Here is a 27,715-nt window from a genome sequence, read left to right as displayed (position 1 = left end):
CGCAGTTTGGACAGGCTTGGGGGGGGGGGCTGGGAGAGTGGCAAGGGGGCAGCTGTCCTCTACTCTGCGGAGACGCTATGACCTCCTGCTCCACGCTCTCACCCCAGGGTGGAGAGCTCTGTCCTGTCCCCAAACCCTTATCACTATTTATTTTGCTTTACACGTGGGCTCCAGCTTGTTGCTCCTGGTAAAACAGGAAGGCCCCTGGGAAGTTTGGGAGGGGGAAGAGATGGCGGTGCTCCCTGCGGGATTCACGGGATTCACGTGGCTTTTTAAGTGTTCTTGCTTCTCCTTTGTAGGTCATACTATGTAGGAAAGCTCAATGCTTGGCCTCTCATATCCGTTCTCAAACTCCCCCTTCCCTCTCCTGTACAGCCACCACCCCTACAAGAGATGCCCCGGGTTTGCTGCTCCCACCCACCCGCCTTGCTTGCTCTCTCCCTACGGTGCGTCCAGTACCACTGTCCAGTACCGCCCCCCCCCCACTGCCGCTGCAGCTGCAGGGTCCTGCCCTTTCCCCACCCCTCCAGTCGGGTGTCCAGAGTGGCACACGGTGGGTGCTGGAGTCTAACCAGTTTCTTCCTTGCAGACTGAGCCTCTTGGACTCTGCTTTTCCCGCCTTGGGGGATGCCCTTCACCACAGCACGGGGAGCAGTGGGATCTAAAGCACGTGGTGAGTGCTCAGGACGGAGCGTGGGCCCAGGTGCAGACCTCTGGGACCCGGGCTCCTTGAGAGGGAAGAGTTTGCTGAAAGCTTTTCCAAGGCTTGGGCTATTGCTTAGGCTTTTCCAGAAGTGAGCTCTGCTGGGCCTCCTCCTCCTCCTTTTGCATGGGACACTCTTTTCTTTGGATCTCTTATGCTCTCTGTCTCTCACACCAGACTGTCTGTCCTAATCCCTGGCGGCCCAGGTGCTGACTTCCTTTTGAGAACAAGGGGTAAAGGAAAAGGCCTGCCTAGACCCTTTTGAGCTTTGAGTCTGAGCAAAGACAAGTGGCGGCCCATTTCACAGATAGGAAGCCCTGGGGATGCAGATCGATGACCACATCATGACATGGCCCAAGTCTGGCATGGGCCAGATGGGGACTCTTCTGATAACCTCAGCTGGCCTCCAGCCTTCCGTCCTGCAGTCTCCCACACAGCCTTCCAGTCGGTCCTGCTGCACTCAGTCCTGATCATGGGACTCTCTCCTCGAAGGCCTCTGGTGGTATTCCATGTGCCCTCCCTCCCACCCTGATAAAACCTGTGCTCCCGTCTACCATCCATGGCTCTGGGACCGTGACCCTGGGAGCACACTCTGGTTCAGCCAGCTGGTTGGGTCACCTTCCCCAGAACCCCCTGGCAGTCTCCCATCTCTGGGGCTGAACCGAGATTAGGGGACACGAAGGTGTGGCCTAATTGGTGCTCTGAGGGCACTTCTTCCCCTGGATTCCAAGCATTCACCACACAGGGACAGAACCTTCATTCCCCTCAACACAAATCAAATCCCAGTCACCTCGTCCCCACCTGCTCAGCAGGCAGGCCAGCCCTCTGCCTTACTTTGAATTCATCCACATTATTGTGTGGCTATCTTAAGTTTTTGTTTATCTTTTCACGTGTCTTACTTTTCCAGTTAGATTGTGAGTGCTTTGAGAACAGGAGCTCCACACCCTCTTCATCTCTGGGCCCCCAGCTAGTGTATAAGGAGTTTGGAATTGATACAAGAAAAAGTAGGTATTTTTGGAGAGAGCAGAGGTAGTCCTGGGGGAGGGCATTGAGAGGTGAAGGGGGGGCACATTGAACCTCTTCTGGGGGCTCCATCATCGCTCCTATACTTCTGGGCTAGCCCAGCCTGCCCCAGGAGGTCTCCTGGCCCTCCACCCCTTTAGCCATCCTCTCTCTTCTCTTCTTCCTCCTCTTGCATTCAGAGTAAAGGCCAAAGAGTCTAAGAGGCCCAGAGTGCGGTCAGGGTGCAATAGGAGAGGGCCATCTGGCTCCGGAATTAGTTAAAGAGGGCATCCTGGAGAATGGAGCTTTATAACAGAGCTTGGAAGAAGAGATGTGAAGGCAGCAGGCCATTTTTCTAGACTGGGCTGGAGTCGGCCAGACAGCTGGGAAGGAACTGGGGATCTGAGATTTACTTCTTTGTGATTAAATGAATAAAGTATATTCAATAGATTCAGAGAGCATTTATTTATGTGAATATAACTGGGTTATATGGACATAATAGGGAGGCGTTGTGCTCTCCGAGAGCTTAGAGTTTATATCTGTCCATCCAACATATAATTCGTAAACACTTAAGAAATCAACAAGGCTGCTAGGGTATTCAAGGATAGAATGTACACTGTTGGAAACGAGTCTAACTGTATCATAGATTTATGACATAAATACACTGATGGTGGTGAGGGGAAAAAGGTGATGACCTCAGTAACTCTAGAAAATAGGATTTTGAGTGGAAACTGTAAGGCTAAAGATAAAAGGCACAGCATAATCTACATAAACACTGTGCTCTAGTTGATATATTTTCTCCTGGGGTTATAGGTTAAAAACTTTTGAAACTGCTTTACATGGATAGCAGGGGTTGAACAAAAATAAGTTATGGATATTGGGAGCCAGGTTTCTCATTGTTGGTGGGAGAAATTACAGATAAGTAGGGGGAGAGGTTAGGATGTATCCTGTGGTGCTTGGAGTCAGAGATGTCAATATGAACTCATGTTTGGCTCAATATACATACGAATGGGTAAATACAGAAGCAGCTGCAGATAAGTGTATATACATGGGTTAGCACACATACACATATTATCTAACTGTTCACTGAGAGGGCCTAGAAGCAATGGCACCCCAATAGCAGTGAGCACAGCTAGACCCAGATCTTGGTTTCTAAGTACTGTTCTCCAATAAAAAGAAGTAAAATTCCTTCTAGAAATAGCTGATTCTAAGACTGGTTCAGGGGAACACAAGCTGAGCTAGAGCATCTCATAGTATCAGAAAGTAAGGAAGTGCTCAAGAAACAACAGAGTTGGGGGCACTTGGGTGGCTCAGTCGGTTGAGCCACCTACATCGGCTCAGGTCATGATCTCTCGGCTTGTGAGTTTTTTTTTTTTAATGTTTTTTATTTATTTCTAGGAGAGAGAGAGAGAGACAGCGTGAGAAGGGGAGGGTCAGAGAGAGAGGGAGTCACAGACTGAAACAGGCTCCAGGCTCTGAGCTGGCAGTCAGCACAGAGCCCGACGCGGGGCTCGAACCCACGAACCGCGAGATCATGACCTACGCGAAAGTCGGACGCTTAACTGACTAAGCCACCCAGGCGCCCCTCGGCTTGTGAGTTTGAACCCTGCGCTGGGCTCTGTGCTGACAGTTCAGAGCCTAGAGCCTGCTTCAGATTCTGTCTCCGTCTCTCTCTGTCTCTGTCTCTGCTACTCCCTGCTCACGCTCTCTCTCTCAAATATAAGTAAACATCAAAAAATTTTAAAAACAACAACAAGGTAGGAGCATATCAAAGAGACAGAAGAACCAACCCGAAAGAACTCCCAAAGGTCAAAGCTGAAAAACTTTTGTGCAACAAAATAAAAAACATAGTATTGGATTAAATAAGGTATAAAACGAAAATACAAGTGCATACTGATTGTATTCATTTGCTAGGGCTGCTGTAACCAGGTACCATAAATTGAGTGGCTCGAAACAACACAAATTTATTGTTTCATGGTTCTGGAGGCTAGAAGTCCAAAGTGCAAGTGTTGGCAGGGCCATGTTCTCTCTGATACTCTGGGTAGAATCCTTTCTTGCCTTTTCCTAGTTTTTAGTGTGGCCATCAATCCTTGGCATACCTTGGCTTGCAGATACATCAGGCTAATCTCTGCCTCTGTAATCACATGACCATCTTTACATTGGCTTCTTTCTGTGGCTATCTGTCCAAATTTCCCCTTTTTCTAAAAACACCAATCGTATTGAATCGGGACCCACCCTGGCGATGGTGACTTAGCTAAATCTGCAAAGACCCTATTATCAAATAAGGTCACACTCTAAAGTGTTGGGGTTAAGATTTCAACATTTCTTGTTTTGAGGGACACAATTCAATCTGTAACATTGATACAAGTAAGTGGTTAAATAAATAAATAAACAAATAAACAGGGGCGCCTGGGTGGCTCAGTCGGTTAAGTGTCCAACTTCGGCTCAGGTCATGATCTCAAGGTTTGTGGGTTCGAGCCCTGCGTCGGGCTCTGTGCTGACAGCTAGCTCAGAGCCTGGAGCCTGCGTCTGATTCTATGTCTCCCTCTCTCTCTGACCCTCCCCTGATCACACTGTCTCTCTCTCTCTCTCTCTCTCTCTCAGAAATAAATAAAACACTCAAAAAACAACAACAAATAAATGGGGAAGAGGAGACAGATCTTCCTTCCAGAAGACTTCCAATGTATGTAGATACTCTGATCTCCAGAAGGTAGAGCTTAACACCTCTCCCCCCTTGGGCTAGACTTGGTGACTGTGCTTCTAAAAGGGAAGGAAAAACGGTAACTTCATAGGGGAGACACCTGGCAAACACTACCTTAGCCTTGTGATCCAGGTTAACCTTACCAGTGATGTCAAATGGGTATTCATCTATTCCCCCACCCCATATATGACATGGGAAGCACTTCACCTCTATGAATTTCTTTCCACATATCCATAACCCAATCCAACTATAGGAAAAACATCAGACAAATCCAGACTGGGGGACATTTTACAGGATACTTGGCCCATTTTCCTCAAGACTGTCACAGTTATGAAAACCAAAGGAGGACTGAGAAACTGCCTCTGACCAGGGGAGACTGGGGAGAGATGACAATGAAGGCAGTGTGGTACTGTGGACTGAATCCCGGATTTTGTTCAAATCCAGATAATCTTTTAAAGGGGGGAGGGGAGCACCTGGGTGGCTCAGTCGGTTGAGCATTTGACTGCAGTCAGGTCATGATCTCACGGTTTGTGACTTTGAGCCCCGCATCGGGCTCTCTGCCGTCAGCATGGAGCCTGGTTTGGATCCTCTGTCCCCCTACTCTCAAAAATAAACATTAATACACACACACACACACACACACAAATTAATTAAAAGGGGGGAGGAGCGCCTGGCTGGCTTAGTTGGAAGAGCTTGCGACGCTTGATCTCAGGGTTGTAAGTTTGAGCCCCACGTTGGGTGTAGAGATTCCATAAAAATAAAATCTTAAGGGATGCCTGGGTGGCTCAGTCAGTTAAGCGTCTGACTTCAGCTCAGGTCATGATCTCATGGTTCGGTTCATGAGTTTGAACCCCACATCAGGCTCTGTGCTGACAGCGCGGAGCCTGGAGCCTGCTTTGAGTTCTGTATCTCCCTCTCTCTCTGCCTCTCCCCTGCTCACGCTCTGTCTCTCTCTCAAAAATTAATAAACATTAAAAAATTCTTTAAAAACTCCAAATAAAATCTGGAGTGTATTTAGTAGCAATGTACCAATGTTGGCCTTTTAGTTTTGGCAAATATATCATGGACATGTAAAATATTATCAATGGGAGGAACTGACTAAGAGATATTGGGGAACTCTCCATCCTATCTTTGCAACTTTGCTATAATCTAAAATTATTGCAAAATAAAGAGCTTATTAAAGATATATATCATAGTAATGGCTCAGTTTCTAAACAAACAAATAAATGAAAATTTTGTATGTCCCATGCCCTGAGCTAAGAATATAGAAATAAGTTAAGATGACCCCCTGCTTCTGAGGGGATCATAATGTACAGAGGATTGCCACATGAATTACTGACAATGATAATAATAATGATGATAATGGTCAATAATAATAATAGCTTACACTATCTAGTACTTTCTATATGCTGAGAACCACGCTAAGCACTTTACATATAATTCTTACTATAAGTTTATAAGATGGGTGATGTTATTATTTCCATTATTCTTCTTATAGGGGAACAGTGAGTTTTCAAAGAGAGAAGTGATGGGGCAGGGGTTTGAACTCAGATTTAACTTGAGCCCTCTGTGACCTGCCTTATTATCGCCAGCCTCCTAGTCATCTTTGATGGTGTTGCTGGAGGGTTTTGTTCAGAACCATCTGCTGGGCAAATTCATCTCCAAAAGACCTCTTTAAACCTGATCACTTGGAGTGGGAAAAGGGCCATTCCACAGAGCATCTGTGGTTAAATTCTGAGCCACCGCCAACATGGCTATCAGAACACTAGGCATCAGAAGGAAAAATATGGGAAACCAGAAGAAGACATTACCTTGGATCCTAATGGAATTTTCCACCTGTCCCTATTTCAAATCCAACACGTCTAAAATCACACTAATTCTCTCCTCCCAGGAACTGTTCCTCAGCTTTCCTCTTTTGGGCATGGTCTCAGCACTCTCCAATTTCCCAGTCACCTTCCATGCTTTTCTCTTTTCTCATGAAATTACCTATTCCTGTTGCTTCCCCCATCTGGTCTTAAACTATTTCCATTTCTGTGGCCATCCTGATTGTTTGAGTTCTCATTGTCTTTCACCTGGACCATGACAACAGTTTGCTATGGACTGTCCAGTTTTCAGACATTATCTACTCTGTACCCAGACTGTTCTTTCTGAAATGAAAATAGAGCATATAATTCCTCTGCTCAGAAACCTTCAATGACTCCCTATTAACTCTAGGAGCAAGTCCAAATCCTTGGTTTTTAATTATTTTGTTCTATAACCCCTATTATTACCTTTCAAGAACCACCCACCCCCTGACCAAATATGCTCTTTGAATTCATACTTTTGAGCTTTTATTCACAATCACACTCCTAACCTTCCCGTTCGTCTCTAGCCTTGTATTCTCTAGTTTTTATTATCAAGTTTTGGTGAAATTGAATGTCTTTTCACCCTGATCCCAAGAAGCTCATAGTCTCTGGAGAAAACAGACAAGGAAATTAACAATGACCCTATGTAAGGATAGGAGGGATCAAAGACTAAGTGACACAGAGGGGAAAAAAACTTAAGTTTGCCTGGGAGAATCAGAGAAGGCTTTACAGGGGAGATGATTCTTTGGCTGATTCTTGGAGTAGAAATTTATGAGGGAAGGAGTAAAGGAAAGGCTTCTAGGCAGAGGAAGCAACACCTGTCTTTAGCAATCATGTGGTTGTCCATTATGTGTCTTCTCTTAACATCTCTTATAGTTTGTCTTGTTTTTCTAGCACATTTTCATATACATATCTTTTCTTTTCATAACTGGCTTATGACTGCCCTTACAATAGGGGCCATATCCTCTATTCTCCCCTCTGTAAAATGCGGGTTGCAATACCTACTTTGCAGAATTGTTGTATTAGGGAAAATTCATGTGATGTGCATGGTAGGCATTCAGTGTTTTTGTTTTTGTTTTCCTATAATGAATGGAATGAAGTGTCCAACTCGGTTCCTGGCCCACTCTAATATACTCAGCATTTAACGAGTGCATGATCCTACACGATGCAAAATCATGTTCACACCTGAACTCTTGCTTTGGAAAGTCTCATTGGGCAGGAAAAGATCCAGAGAGACACAATATTTCAGCAGGGTGAGGTTACCAGCCTGTGAGAGCTAACCAGATGAGGGCCATCCGATCTGAAGAGGAGGCAAAGATATTCAGATTCAACTCAAGTTCACTGAATGCTTATTCACATTTTGAGTAATTTCACAATGTTGTATTACCATCTCCATTTTGCAAATAAGAAGACATATTTAGAGACATAAAATGCCTGGCTGAAGGCCACACAGTTAGACGGTGGGATCCACTGGATTCCAAGTTCAGTGCTCTTTTCACTTCAACATGAAAACTTTCATGATGTAGAAAAACAATAAGACTTTGGATAAGTTAAATACAGACTTGTTTGCTAGATTGTCTAAGTACTCAAACCACATGTAATTTCTAGTGCTAGAGAGAGGTTGTTTTAAGGTAAATAAAAGGAAGGGTAGCCTTCTGTTCAGGGTAGGGTAGGAATAAACACAAGCAATGTATTATTATGATAAGCAGCACAAATGGAAAAAGAAAGAAGTTAGAAAAGAATCAATAAAATCATAGATATAAGATCCCTGGAAAGTCATGAAAAGACTAGATCTCCTCTTTTACTTCTTCTTGAGCTATGAGAATACCCTCAGCCCAAGTCTGGGCCCTTTCCAAAGGCAACCTGGATTTGTTTGAGGTCTGGGTTCCTACCCTTTTGGGCAGGCCAGCTGTGCCCTCTTTATAACCTGTCTCTAGGAAAGCTGTTGAAGAAAGCATCTTAGGCTGTAACAAAACATTGGTCATAGTAAATATTTCTTTTTTCCTCCACTAAGATTTTGGCTTGAGAGCCTAGAATTTAATATTAACAACCAGAGTAATTTAGGTAGATAGCAGTTAAATCTCATACATCACAATCATACAGCTGACCCTGAGCAACATGGATATGAACTGCACTGGTCCACTTATAGGCAGATTCTTTTTCAAGAAATATAGTATAGCATTGTAATTTCTCTTCTTTGTGATTTTCTTAGGAATATTTTCTTTCCTCTAGCTTACTTTGTTGTAAGACTACAGTATGTAATATGTATAACATACAAAATACGTGTTAACTGACTGTTTATGTCATTGGTAAGTCTTCTGGTCAACAGTGGGTTATTAGTACTTGAATTTGGGGGGACTCAAAAGCTATACGCAGATGTGTTGTATTTATTGAGAAAAAAGCCCACGTATAAGTGAACTCGCGCAATTCAAACCTGTGTTGTTCAAGGGTCAACTGTAGTCTTTAGGAAAGACTGAACACCTACCTGTCTCAGATTGAGGAGACTACAGAGATATGACAAATGATGTAATGTGGAATCCGGATTGGATCTTGTATAAGAAAAAGGACACTAGTGGAACAATAGGCAATGTCTGAATAAGGTCTGTAAATTACTCAACAGAATTGGACCAGTGTTAATATCCTGGTTTCAGGGCAACGGGGCTCAGTCGGTTGAGTGTCCCCCTTCGGCTCAGGTCATGATCTCACGGTTCCCTGAGTTCTAGCCCTATGTCGGGCTTTGCACTGATAGCGCAGAGCCTGTTTTGGATTCTCTGTCTCCCTCTCTCTCTCTGCCCCTCCCCACCTCAAACATAAAGAAACATTAAAAAAATTTTTTTTTAAATATCCGAGTCTCAATTATTATACTATGGTTATATGAGATGTCAACATTAGGGGAAGCTGGGTGAAAGGCATATGGAATTCCATGTACTAGTTTTGCAAGTATAAATTGTTTCAAAATTCAAAAAATTTTTTTGAATTATAGGCTTAAATGCAAAATCTGAAACCATAAAACTTCTAGAAGGAAAAAACATAGGAGAACATCTTTGCATCCTTGGGTTAGGCAAACATTTTTTAAACAGAACACCTAAAGCATGATCCACAAGTTAAAAACTTGATAAGATGTATATCTTCATGACTAAGAACTCCTTGAAAGACACTTAAATGATGAGAAGACAAGACACAGACTGGAAGAAAATATTTGTAAATCACATATCTGATAAAGGATTTGAATTCGGAATATATAAAGAACTTTCAAAATGCAATATTAAGTAGAGCGACTCAAGTTTTCAGACTGGGCAAATGATGGGCGCTGGGGTGGCTCAGTTTGTTAAGTGGCCAATTTCGGCTCAGGTCATGATCTCACAGTTTGTGAGTTCCAGCCCCGCGTAGGGCTCTGGGCTAACAACTTACAGGTCAGAGCCTGGAGCCTGCTTCAGATTCTGTGTCTCCCTCTCTCTCAGGCCTCCCCTGCTCATACTCTGTCTCTGAAACAAAGAAAGAAAGAAAGAAAGAAAGAAAGAAAGAAAGAAAGGAAGGAAGGAAGGAAGGAAGAAAAAGAAAGAAAGAAAGAAAGAAAGAAAGAAAGAAAGAAAGAAAGAAAGAAAGACTGGGCAAATGACTTGAACAGACGTGTTCACTATCTTTATTGTGGATCTACTAGGATTTGCTAGGAGGCCACCCTCAGGATCTTTTTTGAAAAAAGGAGATAATAATAAGAGTCACCAAAGAAGATATATGGATAGCAAATAAACATGTGAAAAAATATGCAATATCATTAGTCATCATGGAAATGCAAATTAAAACCACAATGAAATACCACTACATACCTATTAGAATAGCTACAATTAAAAAGAATGACAATGACAATGTTCCAGTGTTGGAGAGGATGTGGAACAACTGGAACATTCATATACTGCTGCCAGGAATTTAAAATGATACAACTATTTTTTTTTAAATGTTTATTTATTGAGAGACAGAAAGGGAGAGAATCCCAAGCAGGTTCTGCACTGTCAACTCAGAGCCAGACTCGGGGCTTGATTTCATTAACCATGAGATTATGACCTGAGCTGAAATCAAGAGTTGGATGCTTAATAATGACTGAGCCACACAGGCGCCCTGATACAACCATTTTGGAAAAGAGCTTGGCAATTTCTCAGAAAGTTAAACATACATCTACCATGTGACCCAGCCAGTCACTGCTAGGGGCTTATCTAAGAGAAAATGAAATGTATGTTCATACAGAGATTTGTGTGTGAATGTCCATAGCAGCTTCATTTGTAAAAGCCAAAAATCGGAAACAACTAAATGTCCATCCATCACCAGAGGAATCATAAACAAATTGCGGTTTATCCACACAGTAGCATACTACCCAGCAATAAAACAGAATGAACTACTGATACACACAACATGGATGGATCTCAAAATATTTATTCTGAATAAAAGAAGCCAGACACCAGTTGCCTGCAAGAACATATACATACTCTGTGATTTCATTTATGTAAAGTTTTATTTATTTATTTAAAAAATTTTTAATGTTTTTATTTTATTTCTGAGACAGAGAGCAAGAACGAGACAGTGTGAGCAGGGGAGGGTCAGAGAGAGAGGGAGACACAGAATCTGAAGCAGGCTCCAGGCTCTGAGCTAGCTGTCAGCATAGAGCCCAATGCGGGGCTTGAACCCACGAACCGTGAGATCATGACCTGAGCCGAAGTCAGACGCCCAACCGACTGAGCCACCCAGGTGCCCCATTTATGTAAAGTTTTAGAAAATGCAAACTAAACTAGTGACAGAAAGCAGATTAGTCATTTCCTGGGGATGAGAGGGTGGGAGAGACAGATTACAGAGCACAAAGAAACTTTAGCTATGTTTAAAAAGTTTTTTGTGTTTTTATTTTATTTTTGAGAGAGAGAGAGAGCGAGAGAGAGAGAAGGGAAGGGGCATAGAGAGAGGGAGATACAGAATCTGAAGGAGGCTCCAGGCTCTGAGCTGTCAGCACAGAGCCTGAAGCAGAGCTCGAACTCATGGACTGTGAGATCACGACCGGAGCCAAAGTTGGATGCTTAACCACTGAGTCCAGGTGCCCCTCAAAGAAATCTTTTAAAAAATGTTTTATTTATTTTTGAGAGAGAGAGAGAGAGAGAGAGCTCATGAGTGAGTGTGAGTGGGGGAGAGGTAGAGAGAGACGGGGACAAGGGTTTCGAAACAGACTCCATGCTGACAGCAGTGAGCCTGATGTGGGGCTTGAACTCAGGAACCGTGAGATCCTGACCTGAGCTGAAGTCCAATGCTTAACCGACTGTGGCACCCAGCCATTCCCAAAGAAACTTTTGAAAGTGAGGTTATGTAAGTTTACTGTTTTACCTGTGGTGAAATTTTCATGGGTGTATACATAATCTATCAAATTGTACACTTGAAATATGTAGGGCTTATTGTATGTCAATTATATCTCAATAACGTTTAATCCAATACGGTTAGGTATCAAGCACCAATTATCAATTAAATCCTGAGAATGATAACAGATTGATGATTTACTAAAAAGGCTAGCCCCCATCTGGAACCCGAAGATGTGGAAATCTCGAGTGGAATCACCAATCATTAGTAACACTCTGGAAACATCTTCTTCTGCCCTTTCACCATGTGAGGCCCTAACCAGCTAGCTAGTTTCTGGAAGGAGACCCCGTGTGGGATGGCTGTGACTCTGACAGCCCCCTGGCCTGTTGCTTTTTGCTTGCTTTTGGGAAGAGCTGAGCTGAGACTTGGGGTATTTTTTATAGTTTAGGAAGGGGAGGTTTCCAGATTCATGTAATCCAGGGTCTGAAAGGGCGCTAAGAGACCACATGCTTCAAAATTTTTGTTAATCGGTGAGAACACCAAGATCTTGACCTCAGGCATAGAATGGGGGCTCTAATCCAGATATCTTAATTTGCCATCTACGTTTATTTCCATCACCTATTTCCATCATGCCACCATGCCACTGTATGGTAGGCAAGATGATGGCTTCCATTCCATCCAACATTTGGAATGTAACTATTTATGAGAATAGGGTCTGAATCCCAGGGTCGGAAGTATATTGCAGTCTAGCAGAGCCAGACCTATATACAGAAGTGACTTTTAAATAATAAAAGATTGTAAAAAGTGCTTAGATGAGGCAAAACGACACGGTATGAGAATGCAGAGGAGGGAAACCCCTCTGATCTGGAGAGGAGATCTGGTGATGGGAGATGATCGGGGCAGCCCTCCGGAGAGTGGTAATAAACACCCTTTAGTAGGTGCTCAGTAAATGTGAGCATCCTTCTTCCCTTCCTTCATACAATGACTAGGGTCTAACTTTCCTTAGGTCACACCCAAAGCCTCCGTTCCTGTAACAGTCAGAGATTTCATGCCACTGTGGTTTTGCATCCGAAGTTCTCTCCTCCTGGAACGGACTGTCTTTCCCAGAATGAGAGAAAGGTGACAAGACGTGGAGCTCGGGCGGAGGACAGAGAGCACATGGTGCTAGCACAACTCTGGAGAATAAATGTAAAGCATATGGTAACAGTTAAGCTCACGAGCTATGGAGGCCAGCCTCAGGATCTTCATCTGCAAAAAGGAGATAATGACAAGATTCATTTCATAGGGTTCCTGGGTGGTTTAAGAGGACATTCCTACGAACCTTTCTTTCAGCGTCACCCCTNGCCCGGGGGCCTCCCCCGCCCGCCCCGCCCAGCGCAGGAGCCGCCCCTTGACCGCCCAGTCCGCGCGCCCGGCGCCTGGCGCGGCGTCCGTGCTGCCACGTCGTAGCCTCCACCCTCCCGCTCTCGGCTTTACCAGCCCCTACCCTGCGCTAGGTACCCAGTTCACCGGGCCGCGCCCGACTCTGCCTGCGTTCTCCTATTGGTTTCTGCAGGTGCCTGTCGTCCTGGGCCGCTGCAGATTGGCCGGGGAGGGTGGGGATGGGCGGGCCTCGGAGAGCGTAGGAAGGGCGGGGACCCGGATGTGTGTGGTGGCGGCGGCCGAAGAGCTAGTGTGAGGAGCTGAGAGGCCTATGGATGAGGAGAACGCGGCGGCCCCGGTAGGCGGGGATCGGGGGGCGGGGTCCCGGAGGCCTGGGGTGCCCCCGGAGCCTGAGGCGGGAGGCGGGGGTCCTGGGCGGAGGCTGCGGGGGCAGAGGCGGGGCCTGCGCNNGAGCCCGGCCCTCCTGCCCCCGGGTCTCGTCTGAAGGCCAGGCCGCGTCCGGGCCAGCGGCGGGACCCGGTGCGGCCACCACGCGCGGGTGCCAAGGCTGTACGGTTCTGGGCGAGCGGACGTCCCTAGCCGTGGGGGCCACTATCTGTCTGGGGTGGAGCCCTGGCAGCGTGCGGGGAGCGCAGCCCCGCCGGCGCCTACCCTTCGGGGCCACGTGGTGCCTGCGCCTACCGCGGAAGGGTGCTAACAAGCGCGTTGGGGTAGAATTCAGCCCCGCTAAGGCTCATTTTAGCACCTACTGTATGCAAGGTACTGTCAGGCCTTGATGGAACCAATATGCCAATGTTTGGGCGATGGGAAGAAAAAAGTACCTCCCATTTTTGTCACTTTTGACTTCGAGAAAAATTCATTCATTCGTTCATTCATTCATTCATTCATATGTTAGCACCATTGGTGGTTTAAATACCCAGGTCAACATACTCCTCTCCATCATCACTGCTGCCATCCTAGTGGATGCCATCTCTCACTGGAGCTGCTGCGACAGCCTCCTGCTTAATCGTTCGACACTTCTCCTTTTGCATCTCTTATGATCATTTCTCCAGCCAACAGCCTGAGTGGTCTTTAACATCTGATAAACCTTAGAAATCCCATCATTTCCTTGCTTAAAACCCTCCAGAGGTTTCTTATCTCGCTTGGAGTGAAATCCAGACCCCTTAACATGTGGTGGGCTTTGACTCCTGGCTTCTTCCCATCTTCTTAACGCTCTCCTGCACGTTCCCTACACACCAGCCACCCTGGCCTTTTTTTTTTTTTTTTTAATGTTTTTATTTATTTCTAGGAGAGAGAGAAAGAGACAGCGTGAGCAGGGGAGGGTCAGAGAGAGAGGGACTCACAGACTGAAACAGGCTCCAGGCTCCGAGCTGGCAGTCAGCACAGAGCCCGACGCGGGGCTCGAACCCACGAACCGCGAGATCATGACCTAAGCGATAGTCGGACGCTTAACCGACTAAGCCACCCAGGTGCCCCAGCCTGGCCTTTTTTATTTCTCTACCATGCCTGCCCCCTTCCACCCCAGGACCCATGTCCTGGCTGGCGCCTCTGCCTGAAATACTCTTTCTTGAGCTTGTCACATGCCTGGCTGCTTCTTAACTCAAGTGTCACCGTAGGGAGACTTCCCCTGTCCACTGTATCTAAAGCAGTCTCTCGAGTTTACCCCTTGATTCTGCATCACACCACTCGACTTTTTCGTTCTGCGGTCCAACATTGTCAGCTCTGTGTCTTCTCGGTCATGCCTCCTGCCCACTAGAATGGAAGTGCCGTGAGAACAGGAATCCCATCCATCTTGTTCACAGCAGTGTTCCTAGCACCAAGAACAGTGCACACAGTAGGAGCTCAGTAAATGCTGAATGTGAGGACAAGGTTGGGGATGGTTGACTGACTTTGAGTCCAGTGCCGTCTCCATATTCTGGTTGGCTCAGGGCCTGGCCTTCTTCTTAGTCTCCGTCTCCCCATGGCAGGTTTGTTCTCATGAACAAGATGGATGACCTCAACCTGCACTACCGGTTTCTGAATTGGCGCCGGAGGATCCGGGAAATTCGGGAGGTCCGGGCTTTCCGATACCAGGAGAGGTTCAAGCACATTCTTGTAGATGGAGACACTTTGAGGTGAGTTGAGGGGAGTGCTTCCACATTTTCCTTGCTCTGCCAGATCTTAGAGGTGAAAAGGGGCCTTTTCAGAGGCGGTGTTTGCCCTGCACTGGGAGGGCCTTTCAACCTGGAGGCCTTTCTGAGGGGACCGGTGTGTAGCTATACTTCTGGGTCACTCTGTCCTGGTCCACATTGGAAGCAGCCATGTCAGAAGGAGGAAGCTGCCGGCGTCTCAAGTTGCCTGGGTGCCTTCTTGAGGGTCCTCCGGTGGGTGTGTGGGGTGTCTGGGTCTCTGTCTGCCTGCATCTCAGGGGGTTGGGTTTGGTGGACAGTAGCCTTTTCAGAGGCTGGGGATTTCCTGTTTTGGGAGGACAGTTCCCCAGTGCGTCCTGCCCACCACTTTCTAGCCCTTTGGTTTGTGTGTTTGGGTTTGTTTTCTCTCTCTTCTGGCTTGAACCCCTTCCCTGACTCCTTCAGAGCCTAATTCTGTCACAGAGTTGTCCCTGAAAGGGGTAAGGAAGGAGTGCTGTTTAGCCTGGAGACCAGAAAGCCGAGGAGTGGGGGCTGAATAACCGTCTTCCAGTCTACGAAGGGCTTTGGTACAGAAGATAGAGGCCAGCTGTTCTTCAGCTCCATTGAAGACAGAGCCAGAGGAAAAGGGCCGAAGCTGCAGCCTGAGGGATTGAGGTTGGGCAGGGTTGTGAGACCCTGGCTAGGCAGTTAAGGGAGGTTCTGCATTCTTTTCCCCCTAGAAATGAAGGATCCCGGCTTGTGTTCATTTGGTTGGGTTGGACCCTGGCTGGAGGCAGCAGGAGGGGTGGGTGACCTCAAGTATCTTGTTATGGTATCTATGCAGATGTCCTGAAGAGTGGCCTGATAGATTCTCCTCTCTTGGCCTTTACCAGGGTGTGTGTGTGTGTGTGTGTGTGTGTGTGTGTGTGTATGCTGGGGCCCTCCCCCCACCCGCCACTCCTGGGCTAGGCTGCTAATGGAGCTCCCCTCTTATTCTTCTGTCAGTTACCATGGAAACTCCGGTGAAGTTGGCTGCTACGTGGCTTCTCGACCCCTGACCAAGGACAGCAATTATTTTGAGGTGATCAGGGCAGTGGGTGGGCAGAGCAGGGGGTGAGATCGTTAAGCTCCAGGGAGATTCTTGATCTGTTCCTTTTAATTTTCTATCAGGGCTGTGTTCTTGGTTGAGAAAAGGGCCCAGAATAGCATGGTGCCTCGGCTGAGAGATAGGTGCCCTAGTGCTGTCACCCTGTCTCTTCTTCTCTCCTGCCCTTCAGTTAGGGGAGGAGCTGTGACCCATATCCGAGACTCTGACCAATGTCCTTTCCCCCCTCCGAACCCAAGCCCAGCATCTGCTCCATCTCCTATCATCTTCCATGGCTTGGAAATGATTTTCTGAGTGCTCATGGCAAAGTAGGCCCGTGGTCTCCCCAGTTCTCCCCTCAGTGTCCTGACTTTTTCTTTGATTACCATGTTTTTTTGTCTTTGAGGCTCTTGGAGCCTTTGATGTCTGACTCCCCTTCCCCACCCCAGCAGGAAGCCATCCCATTTCCGATGGCTGCTAACTGTGCCCTGCTGTCTTCCAGGTATCGATTGTGGACAGCGGGGTCCGGGGCACTATTGCTGTGGGGCTGGTCCCTCAATACTACAGCTTGGATCACCAGCCTGGCTGGTTGCCCGACTCTGTAGCCTACCACGCTGATGACGGCAAGTGAGTTGCCTCCTGTGGAATCTAGCCCCTTTCCTGCAGATTCGGGAACCTTAGATATAAAGGATTACCTGGTCGTGCTTTTGCCATTCCTTCACCTGTATTGGGGTATCTTCATAGACCTTTCTGATCAGGATGGGAAGGTGGCCTGATAGCTACCCTTGGAGGTTTGCCGACTTGGAGGGGAGGGTGGAGCTCATGCATGGACACAGGGAGATGCCATCGCAGAGTGACTGGGAGCAGCAAGGTAGGCCCCAGGGGTCGGTGCCATGGAGAAGTTGGGAGGCCAGACTCGGGTCCTGTATCTGTGCTGCTCTGTTTGCAGGCTGTACAACGGCCGAGCCAAGGGCCGCCAGTTTGGGTCAAAGTGCAACTCGGGGGACCGGATTGGCTGCGGCATTGAGCCTGTGTCCTTTGATGTACAGACTGCCCAGATCTTCTTCACCAAAAATGGGAAGCGGGTGAGTGGGCAATCCCAGGTGGGATTTAAGCGGGTTGAAGCCATCTGAGGATCTGTGAGAGTGAAGATCATCTCCTGGCTGGGGCTTGCTTGGGGACCCAGAGGCTTAGATCCACCTTGTTCAGGCCAGCTTTGGGTTCTCCTAAAGTCTGCGTACAGGACAAGACACTCCCCCTGCCCAGGGGAAGCCGGGACATTGGCCAAGATGATAGATTCACAGGGGTGGGTTAGTGCGGTAGAGGATGAGCAGAGATTGTGGGGGATAGAATTGGATTATTTGGGGGAAGGTTTTGAGCAGAAAAGGAGAGGGAGAGGTTACAGCCTGGCCTGCATATGCTGGAGGCCCTCTTCGGAGGTTTGACTTGAATGCTTTTGAGGATATGTCTGTTCTGTGTTTATTTTTCTTGTTTTGCTTCTCCTTTCCTTCCTTCTTCAGAGAGAGGCTCGTAGTGGTGAGGAGGTGGGTAAGAGGAAATGGAAGAGAGAGACCCTCAGCCTTCTTTCTTCTCCTGCCCCATTCCATCCCCCACCCTGGGAAGATCGCTCTCTCAGGCCTTGATGGTGGGGTGGTCCCTCCTTAGTGTCAGTGCCTTCCAGAACACACACGTGCCGAAAGCATTTGGCAACAAGTCAAGAGATTTGTGTCTGGCCTCTAGCTTTGTGGATACCTTGCTCGGCCAGGAGTGCTTAGCAACTTTTTAAACTTTTCTGTACCTCTGTTTTTCTGTCAGCGTGTGTGATAGTTATTTGTTGCATCATCTCAAAAGCACCCTGTGAGAATTAGATGAGCTGTGGCAAAGTGAGCCAGACGGCAGCTCCCTCCCTCCTTCCGCTGCAGGTGGGCTCCACCATCATGCCCATGTCCCCAGATGGACTGTTCCCAGCAGTGGGCATGCACTCTCTGGGTGAAGAGGTGAGGCTGCACCTCAACGCTGAGCTGGGCCGCGAGGACGACAGTGTCATGATGGTGGACAGTTACGAGGACGAATGGGGCCGGCTGCATGATGTCAGAGTGTGCGGAACTGTAAGTGGAAGGTGGGGAGGGGTGGTAGGGATCGGACGGGGAGGAGGCCTGGGCTGAACTCTGTGGGCCACCTAAACATGTCTGAATTGCTTAGAACGGGGAGTGAGGGAACCGTCTTTTATAGGGTTTTGGGAATTGGGAATTTGGGGCCTTGACATGAGTCCTGGAATCCAGATCTGTGTTCTCCTAAGAGCTGGTTGGCTCTCTTCCCTTCCCTGTCACTGTGAGGTCAGGTTAGTTGCTTTACTCTGGAAACAGCAGTAGTTCTCCTTTGCCTTCTTTTTGTCCCTGGTGGCCTCTGCTGCCCTTCACACATGCATCTGAGAGGCTGGGGCCCAGGAAGCGGGATGCCTGGAGCCCCCTTTCAGCCCCGTCTCATCTCAGCTGGCCCAAGCTCTTCTCTCAGTGTGCTGCAGGGCACATGTGGTCACGAGCCCCGCTCCTGTGGGGGAAGGTTCTGAGATCTGTCTGGAGTAAGTGTCAATGTCAATGTCTTCTCTCTTCCCCCTACATTTCGATAGAGGAATGAGAATGAAGGCAGATGAAGATTCATTGAGAATCCTTGACCCTCCAGAGTCTGCTTTTTTTTATGCATCTTTTCATCATACCTGCTTTGGTCTCTCCCTGGATTTGAAACTTTTTTGGGGAGTGTATGGACCTTGGGAGAGGGAATTCTTCATGTCTCCCCCCTATGCCTCCTGCTGGGTTGGGAGTGAAGGGATACTGAGTCAGGGGTCTGGCACTGGCCTCCAGTGGGCTGCTCCGGCCTCCCACTTCGAATTGTCCCTCTGCCGCCCTCTTGCTCCCGGCTCAACCTTTTTCTCCACCCTCTGGCCTCCTCACCCCAAACCAGGCTGTTTTCAGCTCAAGCCTTTGATAGCAAAACAGAAGCAGTGGGGGGTGGGAGTGGATTATGAGCCAGGCTCCCCCTATTCTGGAGTTCAAGGTGAGTCAAACTCAAGGAAAATGGCAGAATGTGTGCCCTCCTGCTGCTTCTGACACTCTGCACCCCCTCTGGCACTGGGGTCTGAGGATCACAATGGCTGCAAGCCGGCAGGCTTCAGATGCCCACTCTTTGACCCTCATCTCTTTCTTTTCCCCTTCCACCATCATTTTGACAACATCTACAGAGTTGAGTTTGGGACGTAGCCAGGGCGGTGTTCCAGCTCTCATCCCTGACCTCTCCTCAAGACTGTTTTCCTGGCATCCTTTCCCTGCCTGGACCTGTCCCCATTCTGCCCCCAGCTCCTCCCAGGCAATCTTTTCTAATTGATGTAGAATCCTGTAGACATTTATAAATAGCCTTCCTTCCTCTCTGCCCTCCCCCAGTGGCCTCAGGTCACACGTTTGAGAATTTTTTCTTTCTGAGGCATAAGCTGCTTGGCTCTTCTCTCAGACCCTCACCCCAGCTTGGGCTAGCTGGCAGGGTGGGCCCTCTGTTCCCTGAGCACCTGCTCCTTGGGGGCAGATTGGAGCATGGGCCTCTTGAGGGATATATGCCTCTCTCCTCTTGCCAGCTACTCCGTCTTTCAGATGAGGGTGACTTATCTAGTTTCCTCCTTCCATCCCTTCAGACCCTGTCCCCGCTTGTCTCTTGCCCTGCTCCTCCTTGTCCCTTCTGACCATCCGGTGTATGTGTGATCCAGGGATCAGAGTTGTCTCCTGGAGGAGCCTGGGAGAGGTCATTTGGGCTATTTGAAGCCTGTGCAAGATGTGTCACTCAGCTGTTTCTCCTTTTTGCCCTTCCTGTTTTCTTGTCCCCTCTGTGGGGAGCCTTTCCCTGGATCCTCAAGACCTCTGCTGTTGGTTGGAGCCTGTTTCTCCCGCCTTGGGTGATGTTCCCGTTACAGTGCCCTTTCGAATCTTAAAGGTTTAGGAGAGGCTCTGATGCCATCCAGTCCATGGCTTCCCAGCGCAGAGTCGGAGACCGTTCACCCTGACATGCAGGACATTTAGCATCCTTGGTGTCCAGACCCAGGCTGCTAGGAGCTGGCTCCCTTAGTCAGTGTGATAGCCCTCATGCTCCCATTTCTCTTGTTTTGCAGTTGACAAAAAAACAGCCCCAAACAGAAACGAAGAGACTTGTTCAAACGTCAGTGAATTAGTAGTGAAACTAAGTCCAGATACTCATTCTTTGATCCCTTGCCACCACTCTGTCCACTGCCAGATACATGCTGTGACTTTCTCCCCAACCCCCCTTCTGTAGCCTGTCAACTCTCCTCTTGACCCTTCTCGTAAGATGAATCCAAGTTCCTGACAGGCTCCCTTAGCCACGGCCCTTCTAGGTGAGCTTACCTGGCTGTCTGGGATGCCTTGCCTCCCAGGCCTTTCTCTCAGTTTGGAGTCTGTTATCCTCTCTTCCCTTCTCACTGGTTCTTCCTACAAAGAACGAATCCCTGACCCCCTTTTTTCCCCTCCAACATTAAATTATGAACAATTTCAAACATACAGAAAAGTTGAAGAAACGGTACAGTGTGCAGCTGTTTACCCACTACCTAGCTCCAACAGTTAATATTTAGTTGTGTCTGATCGGAGTGTCTGTATATAGACAGACCTGGCTCTTTGTTGAGTGGCATTCTTCCCCCTGCATCCTATGGCCTCAGTTTCCCCTCTTGAAGAGTCCCTCCTTTGCAGAGCTCTGAGGGTGTTGAGGAACTGCTGCTGTGTTTGCTCAGGGATGCGGGTGTTGCCCCTCACCTCTTCCCTGCCCCCAGGCCTTGCAGAGTGAGGTAATGTGTGGAGGGTGGGGGGCAGTAGCTAAAGCTGGGGGATTAGACTTGCTCTGTCTTTGTTTCCTGCTCTCTGTCTTTGTTTCCTGCTGTAGCTCCTCTGACAACTCCTTAGTGATGGAGCAACAGCTTTGGTACACAAAGAGGGGTGAATAAGGCCTCACCCTCCAGGGGTCCTCCCGGACCCAGCCCAACCCAGGAGGAGACCATGTTGGAGCCTGAGCTGGCCGGTGGGGAGCATGGAACGTGTTCTTGGTTCCTGTTTCAGCTGCTTCTAGGCCCTCAGGGCACCAAGCCCTCCCTTGCTCCTGTCAAGAGGGATTAGGGTCTCTGCTGGCAAGAGGAGGAGGGTGGATACCAGCCCAGAGAAGCAGCTGGGAAGGCACTGCTGGGAGGTGGGGGGTTGGAGCTCCGGAGGCTGTCTGCACTCTGGTCTGCAGCCTCAGCTCTGTGACTTCGTGTCTACCTGTGTGGCCTCTCAGGGCTTTGGTGGTGTGGGGAGGGAGGCTCAGGAGTGGGGGGCTTGAATGCCCTGAGGAGAGGATGCCTCTGCCCCACTAGAGATATAGGGGAACATTCCTGCTGCTTTGGCAGTGTTTGAGGAGAAGCACTAAGAGGAGGGCAGCTGGTCAATGGGGACAGAGTGATCTGGGGCATGCTCGTCTGTCCTAGGGGAATGGTGACCAGTTCTGGGGGCCTACGGGGCCGTCGTAGTTGGAGGTAAGGGCTGAGATGAAGGGTAATTTCCTTCAGTGGTGGAGAGTTATAGTCTGTTGTAGCTTTGGGGGGACCGTTCATGTTAGGAAGCATTGACACATTGGTATGTTCTAGTATACCCCCCATTTCCTTATTGAGGGAAAGGTGGAACATGTGTTCATCACCTGGGTGCAGGCGCCATGCTGAGCACTTGATACACTTCATTTAGTCTTCTCGCCCATTTTGGGAAAAGGTGGTAGTATCCTATTTTACTGAGGAAAAAATTGTGGCTTAAAGAAGCAAAAGTTGCTTTCTCACAGTTAGTGGCTAGCGACTCATAGGAGTTAGGACTTGAACCCAGGTCTGTGTGCTTCTCTTTCCAAACTGAAAGGCATCTGAGGCACAGATTAAGGGCCCAGCATTGAGATTCTAGCAACTCAGACCCTAGGGGCTAAACCTGCCATCTCCTCTAGGTTACTAAAGCCATAGTCACAGGAGGGGAGAAATGACTTGAGCCAGGATCTGTCAGGGAGGCCACACTCCCCACCTGCCCCTGTAAGTGCCAAGAGAGGATCAGATGAATTGGGGCAGCTTATGCCCTGAAGGGTGGGTGGGTGGTTCCTCTCTTGCAAAGGGTGGCACTTGCAGGGACCTAGTCTTCCAGATGTCAGCAGTCTGTCTGAAGTGCTGTGCCGGGTGGGGAGTGGGTTTCAGAGTCCCTCATGAGTGTGTTTCGTCCTCCTGACCTTTCAGCTGGAGGAAGCGTCCCCACCCTGTCCACAGACAAGACTGTAGCGGCTGCACTCCTCAGGGCTGAGGCAGAGGGAATGGTTGGGCGGGTTTTTCCCAAGGATCAGGATCTGGAGCCGCTGCCTCTTGGCTCTGGAAGTGGAGAACACTGTGTTTCCTACACTGAGGCCAGTTGGATGGAGTGGATCGAGGGCAGCTGTGGGATCCCCCACCCAGTTCTGCAATGCTGGCTGGAGAGGGTGGGCTGGGGGGCTCCTCGCACTGGGTGGAGTGTAAGCCAGCGAGTGCACACCAGACCCCACCCCTCCCGGCTTGTGGAGAGATACAGAAGAGGAACCCGGGCCTAGCAGAGAACACAGGACTGGGAGGGGAACTCCAACAGTGTGCGTCTGAATTAGTACCCAGTAAATCAGAAGATGGCCCATGGCGGATCCCCTTCTGATGTGAGCTAATGGAGAAGACCTGGGCTAGGGGTGTAAATATGAAAGCATCAGCATAACCTGAAACATAGAAGGTCATGGCCGGAGGAATTGGAAAAAGAGCCTGGTCGTGGATCTAGGGGGTTTCCCATGCAGCTCTGGCTTTTCCTCTAGTCACCTCCCCCCACTTCCAGTTCTGTTGGAGAGGAGGGGAGGATGGACTTGAGGTGGCAGGGCTTTGGGGATGGAGGACTGAGAAGGAGAGCCTGTCCCTCCGTGTTCTGTCTGGAGAGGGTGGTGAGGACGTAGGCCCTGCCTCTGTCACAGACACATGGGCTTCTGTGCTGGTGCAGGCGAGCATAATTCCTTTCCTGTTCAGGCAGGAGTTCTTTGGGGGTGAGAGGCCAGCATCCCAAGGCTTGCCAGGGATGAGGAGAGGAGGTCCTCAGGCAGTGTTTTCTTCTGGGCTGGAGGGGTGGGAGGGTAGACTAAAGTCTTGAGGGGCAGTTTGGCTAATTATAAAGGGATTAGGACTCCCAGGTGATGCTGAGGGTGAGGAAAGAGGGGATGGGGCTGAGTCATAACCCCACCATTACCATGACAACTGATAAATAAATCCTCCCAGCTTGGGGGTGGCTGCCCCATCATGCCCAGGCAGGACCATTGTGGAATTGAAGCGCCCCAAGAGTCCCATCCATCGCCTCCCCTCTCCCCCAACCTCCACACCCCTGCTCTCTGAAAGAGCTGTGAGGGGCTGTGAGCAGGAAGGCCTGCCTTCTTGTCTCTGGCCCGCCTGCTCCCCTCCCTCACATTAAGTAAAGGAGTGGAGCTGGTCATTCTGGGTTCCCTGATTCCCCTCGGCACCTCCCTGACCCAGCTCTGTCCAGAGCCAAGTCAAACAGACCTTAAGAAATTACGTTCGTCCCATCCCAGGCAGAGGTGGTTTCCAGGCTGTCTCCCCTCCCTCAGACATCTGGAGTTGGCACCTAACCTCTGCATCCTCCCTGTCCCCGTTAGGCTCCTGCACGTCTCCTCTCCGCGTAGGCTTCACGTCTCCTTTTCTCGTGTCCAGGGCCCCCAGGTAGACCTCTTCTGGCAGGGTCGTTCAGGGCAGGGAGGTGACAGCCTAGAGGCACCTAGTATGGTCCTGGCTGCTGCCTGTCTCTCCCCCAAAACAAGGAGAGGGGCTTGGCTCATAGGCAGATGGGTATGGGGCTCAGCCCTCCCATCTGTGCTGCCACCTTTGCTACCCTCCCCCCGCCCCATTCTCCCATGCCTGCCCAGAACGTCGGCGCCCACAGTTGCTGCTAGGGTCCTTTCCCTTCCAGCCAAAGGCTTTGTCACGCTCAGGAAACTGGTCCTGAGTGCCTCTGGACCAGGTGTCTTGAGCAGGTGTCAGTCTGTCCTCTGCACCACCTGCTGCCCCTGGCTCTTCCCCAACAGCTACTGGAGTACTTGGGCAAGGGCAAGAGCATCGTTGATGTGGGGCTGGCCCAGGCCCGGCACCCGCTGAGCACCCGGAGCCACTATTTCGAGGTGGAGATCGTGGACCCTGGAGAGAAATGCTACATCGCCTTGGGACTGGCCCGGAAGGTGGGGACTCGCGCTGGCTTCCGACCTGGAGAGCTGCTCCGCTCTGGGGTGGTTGGAATGGGGCCGGGAAACTCTTGGGGAAATCGGGGGCAGGCTGTGGAGGAAGGGTCTTTACCCAAGATAGCATGGTTGGAGGTGTTCGCCGTGGGAGGGTACGGAGCCCCCATGACCCACAACCAGCTAGAGGGTCCTGACTGCAGCATTCAAATGGGCCTGCAGGTGGGGCGGGGGCAGCCTGCAGCCCTGGCTGTGAAAGCCAAACACGCTGGTCACCTTCCCTGTGTCCCCTGCAGCCTCAAGGGCCTGAAGGGGGTGGGGGGCTGCAAGGGAGTGAGCAGCCATCTGGGGTGGTCGCCTGTTTCAGAAGGTTGAATGCGCAGATGCCCTCTCTCCTGTCCTCTTCCTGTGTGCATGGGACCATAGGTTTTGTCTTTCCTTCTCGGTGCAGGATTATCCCAAGAACAGGCACCCTGGCTGGAGCAGAGGCTCTGTGGCTTACCATGCAGGTGAGTAGGGGCTGCCCTGTGGGGGAGGTGGAGGCAGGGGGTCATCCATTTTCCTGACCCCCAGCACATGGCCTCCCCTCCAGCGTCTGGCGGGAGGGGCTTTCCCTTGCTGCTTCTCATCTCCACTTCCCAAGCTGCTAGTGCTTTCTCTTCGTCTGTGTTTTTCCTGCCAGCCTTAAGAGCGAAGGGAGCCGAACAGGGGTGGGAGATCTGGGCCCAAACTGGACATTCCAGGCCTCTGAGTCGGCTCCCTCTGTGCCCTTCTTGCAGATTCTGCAGTTTCTTTTTTTGGTCTGCTTCACTTCCTTTAGGGCTTTCTTTAGAAAGGAGTTCCCGTGAGCTCCCAGTGCCGTTCGCATCCCCTCCTCAGCCCCTCTCCCCTCTCCCTTCTCCTGTTGGCATCCCGGCATCCCGGGGGAGTTTGCTGCCCCTTAGCTCCTTGAGCAGACATTATGTTTTTTTTTTTTAATATGGTGCCCTCTTTCTACTTCTGTCTTTCCATCTTTGTTTCACCTTGACCCTTTCCCTTCCTCAGGGCCAGAGAAGGTGGTGAACAAGCATTCAACTTCAAGCAGGGACCTCTCGGGGGTGGGGGTAGAGGGTCAGCCCTTCCTTCAAGTGTGTGTCTTCTTTCCCCCGACAGATGATGGGAAGATCTTCCATGGCAGTGGTGTGGGGGACCCCTTTGGGCCACGCTGTTACAAAGGGGACATTATGGGCTGTGGAATCATGTTCCCCCGAGACTACATTCTGGACAGTGAGGGTGAGTGGGGTGGGGGTGGCTGGCCAGGCTGGTCAGGCAGAAGGTGGGGACAGCACCAGAGGAGCTCAGTTTCCTGGCCTCCTAGGTGACAGTGATGACAGTTGTGACACAGTGATCCTGTCCCCAACTGCCCGAGCTGTCCGGAACGTCCGGAATGTCATGTACCTGCACCAGGAGGGAGAAGACGAAGAGGAGGAAGAGGAAGAGGAAGAAGATGGGGAAGAGATTGAGCAAGAGCACGAGGGCAAGAAAGTGGTGGTGAGTGGGGAGAGGGTGGGGTTGGACTAGGGTTCTGGGGCCTGGGCAGGGGCTGGCATCGGTGGGGAATAGGACCCTGAGCCAAAGCAGCGGAGGGGCCCTGGCGGTGGGCGTGTTCTGTTCTGAGGTGTTGGCTGTTGCCTGGACTCTGGTGGGGAGCTGGTTTCCAGACGCCCTCTTGTGGTCACTTCCTGCATCACCCTAAGTCTCTCCCTTCAGTTGGCAGTGCTTGGGGTTCAGGCCTGTGTGGCTCTAGTAGCATCGTTAGAAGAGGCCAGAGCCCACCTGCTCCACTTCTCTCCATGCCTCCACCCCCAGGTTTTCTTCACTCGGAACGGCAAGATCATTGGGAAGAAGGATGCTGTTGTACCTTCCGGCGGCTTCTTCCCCACCATTGGAATGCTGAGCTGTGGGGAGAAAGTCAAAGTGGATCTGCATCCCTTGAGTGGCTAGGGGCTTCTTCCCTAGACCTGCCCCATCTCCTTTTCCTCGCCCTTTGCAGAACCGGGTGTCCAGTTCCTGCCTTCCCCAAGGATTTCCTTACCTAGCAGGCCGCAGGGAGTGCATCGTCCCTCTGCCTCTCCCAGATCAGGCCCCTGCCGAGCTCCTCTGTGCCCATGTTTCTGACCTGGTGCTACCTCGATCATCAGTCAGTCCTGGGCCCAAGTCCCTGGTTGGACAGGAACAGGCCCAGAGAATGGAATTGGTATATTGGTGGGTCCCACTTGCTTTGGCTGGTGGACTCCTGTACCTTTTCTTTCCCCACTGGCCGTGTTAGTGGAGAGGGGTGAGCACCCTGTCTCAGCTGCTATTTGGGCATGAGGCTCTGCAGGGGGTGGAGTAGCGACACCCCCCTCCTCTATTTATCACAGTATTTCTCCTCGCATCTCCTCTGTTTTGTTCCCTGTTCTCATTGTGAACCAGTTGCTGCTGTTCTCCCCCTTGGCTGGGCTTGGGGGCTCTGTTGGGCCCTCTCTCTCCTTCCACTGACTACTGTCCCCGGAAGACACCCTAGGGTCTCCGTTCTTTCCCTTGAGAGTCTGCTTTCTCCTTCACTGCCTGTCCAGGCACCATATCCCACAGAGAATCTGAGTCTCCAGCTCCCCGCAGCTGTACACACAGTCGGGTGCCTGTTACGTGTTGACTGGAGTGAGAGAGGGGCTGCCAGGTGAGGGGGCTTGGGGCCTTTGCTCCCATCCCCTCCTTGCCATCCTTGGGACACCTGTGGCACCCTTGTCCCTAGTTCCCTGGGATGCACAGTGAAGGCGAGATCCTGAAGGCAAGACCCCAGAGCCGTGGTTGCAAGCGCAGAGGGCGGCTTGGCCCCTCATTCCCTTTCCCTGCCGCACCCGTTTCCCAGCTTGCTCCCCGTGCCAGTTGCCTGTTTTGCTTCAGTGTTTGATTCTAGCACTTACACACGTCCTCCCCCACCAAGCCCTCCTGTCTGCTACTGCCATGACCCCTGCCCCCTTCCCATACAGTGACTTCTCCTGGGAGGAAGAGGGAGCGGGAGCTGTTAGCCTTGGTTTGCACAGAGTGGGTGGGCCTTGGGGAAAGGGAGTGAGCTGCTGTGTTGCTGGTGTCCCCCCTTCGGCCCTCCACTACGATGTATGAAATGTATGTACAGCCCAGAGATGTTTATACAGCCAATAAAGATGGAGTTTCTGTATTTATCAGGACGGCCTGGACAAGGGAATCCTTTCCAGTCTGTAGGGAACATCTGAGGGGAACTTGGAC

At 50.1% G+C, this 27,715-nt stretch overlaps 1 protein-coding gene across 1 annotated transcript; it reads left to right on the top strand.

Annotated features, from left to right (window-relative positions):
- The first annotated feature begins 13,215 nt into the window (after nucleotides 1-13,215).
- Nucleotides 13,216-27,654, top strand: SPRYD3 (SPRY domain containing 3). Its single transcript, XM_077753460.1, has 11 exons — nucleotides 13,216-13,301; nucleotides 14,932-15,078; nucleotides 16,078-16,153; nucleotides 16,659-16,783; nucleotides 17,106-17,241; nucleotides 18,079-18,264; nucleotides 24,302-24,451; nucleotides 24,900-24,957; nucleotides 25,601-25,720; nucleotides 25,806-25,978; nucleotides 26,297-27,654. The coding sequence occupies exons 1-11, from the start codon at nucleotides 13,279-13,281 to the stop codon at nucleotides 26,429-26,431; spliced, it is 1,329 nt and encodes a 442-aa protein (XP_077609586.1). The 5' UTR covers nucleotides 13,216-13,278; the 3' UTR covers nucleotides 26,432-27,654.
- Nucleotides 27,655-27,715: the final 61 nt, after the last annotated feature.

Source organism: Crocuta crocuta, unplaced genomic scaffold (genome assembly GCF_008692635.1).
Source record: "Crocuta crocuta isolate KB4526 unplaced genomic scaffold, BGI_CrCroc_1.0 scaffold30, whole genome shotgun sequence".
NCBI lineage: Eukaryota > Metazoa > Chordata > Mammalia > Carnivora > Hyaenidae > Crocuta > Crocuta crocuta.
The sequence above is the reverse complement of the archived record's forward strand: the minus strand, read 5'-3'. Positions and strand labels throughout refer to the sequence as shown.